The sequence below is a fragment of the Echeneis naucrates genome, chromosome 9 (genome assembly GCF_900963305.1).
Source record: "Echeneis naucrates chromosome 9, fEcheNa1.1, whole genome shotgun sequence".
Lineage (NCBI taxonomy): Eukaryota > Metazoa > Chordata > Actinopteri > Carangiformes > Echeneidae > Echeneis > Echeneis naucrates.
In genome coordinates this window covers 18,394,358-18,401,890 of record NC_042519.1, presented here as the reverse complement: position 1 = coordinate 18,401,890, position 7,533 = coordinate 18,394,358, and the positions used below count along the sequence as shown (strand labels likewise).

At 38.8% G+C, this 7,533-nt stretch overlaps 2 protein-coding genes across 3 annotated transcripts in view; both read left to right on the top strand.

The window, feature by feature from the left end:
• Positions 1-3,624, top strand: part of rassf2b (Ras association domain family member 2b) — a 10,805-nt gene extending 7,181 nt beyond the window's left edge. The window contains exons 7-11 of the mRNA XM_029509785.1: positions 33-175; positions 789-942; positions 1,065-1,186; positions 1,372-1,469; positions 1,617-3,624. Coding sequence (XP_029365645.1) covers positions 33-175; positions 789-942; positions 1,065-1,186; positions 1,372-1,469; positions 1,617-1,686 — 587 coding nt within the window. The 3' untranslated portion in view covers positions 1,687-3,624. The remainder of the gene's footprint in view (positions 1-32; positions 176-788; positions 943-1,064; positions 1,187-1,371; positions 1,470-1,616) is intronic.
• A 356-nt stretch (positions 3,625-3,980) lies between these two features.
• sprn2 (shadow of prion protein 2) lies at positions 3,981-6,360 on the top strand. 2 transcript variants are annotated; one of them, XM_029509787.1, is made up of 2 exons: positions 3,981-4,094; positions 5,577-6,360. In XM_029509787.1, the coding sequence occupies exon 2, from the start codon at positions 5,588-5,590 to the stop codon at positions 6,128-6,130; it is 543 nt and encodes a 180-aa protein (XP_029365647.1). In that variant the 5' UTR covers positions 3,981-4,094; positions 5,577-5,587; the 3' UTR covers positions 6,131-6,360. The 2 variants fall into 2 exon arrangements, with proteins under 2 accessions (XP_029365647.1, XP_029365646.1); XM_029509786.1 differs by lacking the exon at positions 3,981-4,094 and adding an exon at positions 4,250-4,414.
• The last annotated feature ends 1,173 nt before the right edge of the window (positions 6,361-7,533 follow it).

Sequence of the window (7,533 nt, the reverse complement as noted above, 5' to 3'; positions counted from 1 at the left end):
AGATACTAAGATCCCCATTGTTTCTTGCACAGAGGACAGTGAGAGCTCTTCTCAACTCCTCAGGACAAAGAGTGATGCTGGCGTCTTAAGACGGGGCCAGCGGCGATCACCGAGCGATCAGAGGAAAATAAGACGTCATCGCTTTTCCATCAATGGGCACTTCTACAACCACAAGGTGAACCCAGCTCAAAATATTCATCAGTGGATTCTTGGATAGTCTGAAGAAAATGTCAATTATCTATAGTTCTATGCTACTTCTAAACAGATGTTGTTTGAACTTGTGTTCACACTGTAGTTGGTAGGACCATATTAAAATGTAATCAATTTATCATACACAATTGAGAAGTTATTCGCAGGTAGCACATTTTAGTGTTTATTAATGTACAGTATTTGTCAGTAGTTCTAACAGTAAGAATCAATTTAATTATTTTAAATATTTGTGTTGGTTACTGTATTTAGACAGTAATGAGTGTCCACAGTTTTAGTTGTTTATAGATACCATACATTATTGGACACTTGTCTGCATTCAAATATATTTAATATGTTCGCCAATAAAAACATTTTTTGTTTACACACTAATAAATTATTAATAGGGAGGACAGATTGATTAGCGTTTAACAGATATCTGATGAATTTGATGTTATCAAATTATTTTTTTAACCATTTTACAAACACTTAAGCTGGCTTTGCACACAATGACCAATACATGTGGACATCAGTACACAATTAGATGCTCATAAAGCCTATATGAATTTAGATTAATTATTTGGGCTGCTTCTCTACTACAGACAGCAGTGTTTACACCTGCCTATGGCTCAGTGACTAACGTCCGCATCAACAGCTGCATGAGAACACCTCAGGTGCTACGGGTTCTGCTCAACAAGTTTAAAATTGAAAACAGCCCAGATGATTTTGCGCTTTACCTTGTCCATGCAAGCGGAGGTAAGTGGGAACTGTCCAAAGTCTAAAAATTGCTTTAGTAAATCTAATAATGTATTCATAGATGTATATGTATAATTTGTTATTTTTCAGTCAATACCTCTTTGGTTCTGTTGACGTTTTAGAGCGTATGAAGCTGAAGCGGAGTGACTATCCTCTGGTGCTGAGAGTAATGCAGGGTCCATGTGAGCAGGTGTGCAAGGTTTTCCTCATGGAAGAAGATCTGGGCGAGGAAGTCACATATGATGTAAGCTACATTTACTGTAACTTCTATAAAGAGGGGACTGAGATCCGGAGATATGAGTAAACATCTTTTCTGTATATTGTTTGCTAGTGTGCATCCACAAAGTCACTTCCTCTCTGTCTCGATCACACCTGACATTACTCTCCTTTTATTCTGCTTTGTCTTGACGTTTGTTTTCTTTCCACTAGGTGGCACAGTATATCAAGTTTGAGATGCCTGTCCTGCAGAGTTTCATCACCAAGCTGAAGGAAGAAGAGGACAGAGAGGTGCAGAAACTCAGGAGAAGGTACAAGACATGTAACTTCCCCCCCCCTGTTTTGCCAGCAACAGGCCTCTGACTTTATATCAATTTTTTTTATTTTATTTATTTTTTTTTTGGCCGCTTTCCTGACTTTCTTTGATTCTCTGTCCATTTGTCTGATTTTACTTGCAGGTATAATTATCTGCGGTGTATAATTGAGAAACAGCTCCGTTGTCTTCCAGAAGGGCCAACATGCATGTGATTCACCATGGTGAGGACTCTTCCCAGTACATCAAACTGTCATGACCTTTACCAGAGTACGATATTCTCCAGCCAGCTGTGCCTGAGAATTAACTGACAAGAACCTGATGTCGTTCAGTGGTTATCCTGCTCCTCTGACTTCCTGCTTCTGCACAGAGGTTTTTTCAAATCATTCAATCAGTCAATATACAGACAAAAGTCTAACATTCATGTGTATATTAAGTGTGACCATCTCAGCAATACTCTTGAGTCACAATGGCTCTCACAGTCATGAAAAGTATGTCCAAACCCAATAATTAATCTATCTGCTTATCTCTATTTATTCAGTTTTCACAAGACATTCTTGCACACCTGAGTAATTACATTCCTTTCCAGTGAAATACTTTGCAGAATGAGCCTAAATTGTTCGGTCCTGTCTTCTGTCTACCCACCTAGACTGCATACTGATGACCAAAATCAGTTTAAAGCACAAACATCATAAATGCTCAGAGCAAAGTGCCTGTTTAAAGACTTCTTGAAGCACAAGGATACAGACTGGTGAAGTATTTTGACGCAAATGTACGGAGATTGTAACAGAACGAAACACAGCTAGTAAGTGTTTAGGTCAGAATGAAACTGAAAGATCATTGGTCAAATGTTGTGGCCTCAAAGTAGACACTGTTGAATATTTTAATTGAAGGTATCTGTTCAGTTTGAGATTTGTGAGGGATTTATTGCAGATCAGAACTTCACAGCAGCAATTATCAAAGACCATGTGAATGGAGAATGGGTTTATACTGTCACCATCACACTAATGGTGACAATGGTTTTACTGTCTCCGCAGACACACAAAGTGAATGTTTAGGTTGTTTTATGATTGAGGGCAAAGTTTGACAGCAGTTCCGTGTCTGTACTGTATAAATGAGTCTCCCACCAGCCGCTTAGTTTAGCATGAAGATTAGACAAGAAGGGAGAGCCATCCAGCCTGGTTCTGTCAAAGGTAAGAAACTCTCTAAGATGTGAGAGAATGGGTTTACTGAGCTTTAGTCAGGATATAATTTGTGGCACATTACCTCCTGTAATTTATGTTATGTGCAGATTAAACAATCTGCCAGAGGCATACCTGTGACTGGTGCTTCATGTTTCCACACAGACAGACAGGAGTCCTGCAGATTGTTTCTGTTTATTTGATTTCTACATAAAATCAAATAAGTGTATTTCCCAAAATGTCAAACTGTTCCTTTAAAAGAAATCCGTCTGAGGGATAATTTAACATTTCTTGGCCCCATGTGTTATCTGGCTGTCTGAATGTCCTTACTTGTGTGACTGCCTTTAGAAAAAGAATGATTTTAATGGTTTTAAGTGCAGTGAAATGTGTATTTGGATGAACAATTTTATCATCATTCCTCACTCAATGGTGCCTCCATGGTGAATATTCATGGGTGGGTTTTATTTTTTTCCTTTTATTGTGACTTAGCATGACAAGAAGCACAAAACACAACTGAAATCCCACAAAACTGTGAATTATTCCCATAGTGGAGAATTTTAAATGTTCAAATGATCATTTCAAAGCAGCACAGTTTGCCTCCATATGTACAACACTTTGCATAGGTCTGCTTTTATTGGTGTACGTATACAGTGTTGGTGCAGTATTTCTAACACCTTCATCAAAAACCTCACCGTACAGTACAAAGTGGACTTTGTCATCAAGAGTGTGTGTATGTGTGTGCGTGTGTGTTGGGGGGGGGGGGGCGCGGTGTTTCTGAAAGTATGCATGTTATATTTTTAGTGACTTTCCAGACTTGCCTGCTTTTGTATTGTGTCTTTTACAAAATAATGAACTCTTCTTTAAAATGTTCAGAGGTCATCCCACTACTTAGAGAATGTAGTTGGTTTTTTTGTTAGTTTGTTTTTGTTTTTTCATACAATGATTGTTATTTAATAAAAAAAGTCATCTTGAGAAAAGGTGTTTATATATATCTGCATCCTCCTCTAGTTCAGGCCGGTAGGTGAAGAACGATGCATGTTGTATAATTATGTTTAACGACTGTTGCATAATTTAAGATGGCATAATGAAACAATTAGCTCAGACGGAAACAATATAACATTAGTCATAGTCGAAGCTTCGGGAAAGCTCATTAAATGTTCTGGTTTATGTGTTCAGACCAATTTAGAAACGCACTCAGGTATTTATATAGGTGGTTTTGGTGGTACAGCAGCTTACTGTGCATTCAGCCAATGAGCAGGTGTAAGTCTGCGTTATCCTCTCCACCTGATTGAGGTTATCTGGGGGATAACAGGTTGGCCCTGAAACATACTTTCCTACAGATAGTCAGAGGAGCCCGAGCTGCGAACACACACTTTCCTGAAGAGGACCCTCATCTGAAAAGCCGCGCTGCATCATTTCCATTGAAAACAGCTTCTTAACAGGTGAGATTTTTTTTTTTTTTTTTTTTAAATTCCAGTTCATTCAAGATGTGCCATTTTTTTACTTTAACATAAACTGGTATGAAGTAAAGACACGGTTCTTTATTTTAAAGTAGTTCCCTGTATATTTCCCATGTTTTTGATGTAATGCTGATATCTCGTGTCCTCTGCTGCAGAAGTCAGGGCCCATCTCTCAGAACAATTAATGATAATACACTGATCCAAATGAACTTGTGCATAGTGGAATATTTCATCTCTGTGACTGCGCTGCTGTAGCTGTAATATGACAGTCAATGGATTATTCTCAAACTAAGTGGCCCAAGGTAATTATAGCTCAACTCATCTTGTAAGGAGAGACAGATTAGAGTGTAGTTTGACGACAGCAGAGCGAATGATGTCATGCTGCTGACTGGAAACATACTGTAGTCAGTGATGGAACTATTCAAATAGTTTTCATGTGTAAATGTAATACTTAAAGTATCACCCTAAAAGAAAAATTCATATAACTGTATAGTAAATGTGAAAGTACCCAAAAATCTCGCTGTTTGCGTGATATTGTCTTATTATGGGCTTATTTATTATTGAGCATTGAGTAGTCAGGAGTTTTAGCATTTCATCAATAATAAACTATAATTTCTCCCAAAGACTGGTCACTTCTTAGCTGCAAACAGACACTAAATGAGGATCAGTATTTGCCCTAAATTTTGGCAGAGTGAAAGCAGAATGGAATGAAGCCATTAAAGTAACTAAGGGGGTGCAGTGAAGAGCAGCACAGATCATGGCTCTTAATCCAGCTTTAACTGTGACATAAAGATACTTCACTGAGAACATCTGATCAGTTTTCGTCTGTGCGTGTCCTAAACCTTGCTGGTGTGAGAATATTGATTTGAGGTTCTGTAATCAAGTGCATTTATGATGCACTTATACAGGAGATCTATTTGAATTATTACTCCAGGAGTTTTTCACTTCTTTAGGATCTTTAGTGTAAACATAATGCACAAAAATACTAACATCTATTTTTATTCATGAAAATACCAAAAATAATATGAATAACTTAAACTAAAAAAGAAAAGCTTCTGCTACAACATTACAAATGTTCATCTAACGCTGTCAATAATAATGAACCAGTATTATTTAATAATGATCCAAACGAAGTGTGGCCATTTTGTATCTTGCCAATTTTTGTATACAATGAAGTACTTAAACTATATATTTTTAATGATACTATGAATTGTGAATACATGAACAAAATTATATTTGTTTTGAAGGAGCTATTACATAGAACGCACTTTGTCATGAGATGGACTTGTTCTATAATTTCTCAGTTTGCTCACATTGTGAATAAGCATTTTATACATGTTATATGCTTTATCATTAATAATTACTTTTATTTAGATTAATCATATGCATAAATCTTGTTTCTGGTATGCTTAGTACTCTCCAGTAATAATTCCTAATGATCTTTGCGTTGTCTTATTCTTACAGAATCAAAAATAATGTTGGTCCTGAGGAACCTCCTGCTCACTGTGGCCCTCAGCCTGCTGCTATTTGCCACTCTGCTACCGAGCTCTGAGGCCCGGCGTGGCCGTGGAGGTGGCGGCGGCTTTGGCCGCGGTGGGGGAGGTTACGGCCGAGGCTGGGGTGGAGGTGGCGGCCATGCCTACAGGCCAATCTCCTCACAGAGCAGCGGACCTAGTGCAGGGAAAGTAGCAGGAGCAGCTGCAGCGGGCGCCATAGGCGGAGCGATGATCGGGTCTGCCTTAAGCCGCCCTGGGTATGGGTATGGTGGAGGATATGGAGGCTATGGAGGGGGCTATGGAGGGGGCTATGGGGGCTATGGGGGGGGCTATGGTGGGGGCTATGGCTACCCACGATATGTTGGTGGTGGCTACGGCCCCAGGCCTGGCTATGAGCCAGAGGGCTCTGGGGACATGGAGTACTACACTGGGGCGTCCAGTGGCCCCATCTACAACTGCATCATCGTTGTTATCGGCTCCCTGGTGTCTCTGCTGATGGGCCACTGGGCAGCAGTCATGTAGAGCTGGACACACAGAAGCAAACCCTGAAACAACCCATCAAATGTGACCTAATCCACGAAACATGAGTAGCTGTGGCCAGTTTCTTTTCCTGACACTCCAGGAGGAGAGGAGGAGGATTTGATGTGACACTGAGTTCAGTCAGCCAGTTTGGGCCAGCTGATGCAAAAAAAAAAAAAAAAAAAATTCCTGTAGATTTTTGACTCAAACGATTTCCACCCTCCACCTTGAACCCCAAACTCCTGTTTGTCTAATTTTTTTTTTATACTTTCGAGGATTGCGGCGCTGTTGAGGAAACTAATGACGGTGATGATTCAGCACATTCTCCTTTAACCATTAGTCAAAAAAAAAATAGATGTATAATTCGGTAAAATCTACCTCAAGAAAGCACGTCATGACCAGAGTTTATGAGCAGCTGTTCACTTCATATAATGAGACAATTTCCTCTTCTACTTTGTACTTAAATTTTCAGTGTATTACTTGTATATACGCAATTTACCTAATTAGGTACATTTTAACGCCATTTTTTAGAGTCTATGTAAAAGAGCAAAATATGACCCCATGTCTGGTATTAAAGAGGACAAACATTTCTATCAATTTTTTTTTTTTTTTATTTTTTTTTTTAATTGCCAACTTTAATTCGAGAGAAACCACCCAGATGTCAGCAGGCTCAGACACCCAGCATACTGGAGCGTTCAACCATTTCTTGCCACCATTAATTGGCTCATTGATCTGTCAACCTCCAACCCAACAAGTCTCAACCCAAGTCGTCAAAGATGGAAAGGTTATAGCTTCAGCTCTGTAGGAGGCAGAGAATCATGTGGCTCAGCCCCGCAGATTTATATTGTGTCCGAGCTTGATGGGAACACATCAGGTGTCATGTTCGTTTCCTTTTACTGACCAGCACCAACCATCTCAGTGTTTATATTAAACAGGATACCTGTCAAGGCTGTGAAACTAAATTTCAGCAATACTGATGTTTTTGGAGACTACAGTCTGAAGTTTTCATTTTGATGCTACTTTGTTTGAGACTAGATATTGATTTCATATATATTATGTTATTATGTTATAACATTGTCAAGCATCTAATCATTTTGTGCTCAATTGCTCAATAAAATTATGTTTTGGTTAAAAATTTGTTCACATTATCAAATTATTTTCCCCAAAACATTTCCCCTTTCCCTCTCCCACAAGTTCAAATCTTGCCAATTCAAAATGTAATGAATAAATAAGAATAAATAAACATTTCCATGAGTAAAGTTAAAAAGTTTATTTGGCCAGAGAAGCAAAAAGTGCAAATCACTGTTTGGTGTTGAGTCAAACCTTTAACAGCAGACAAATGTGATCTGTCACAGGAGAAGGCAATGTTGTTCTTCAAAACAAGGCACATTTTCAGTTGCATTCAA

Coding starts and splice junctions, on each gene's coding strand:
- sprn2 (XM_029509787.1), top strand. CDS start 5,588: ATGTTGGTCCTGAGGAACCTCCTGCTCACTGTGGCCCTCAGCCTGCTG.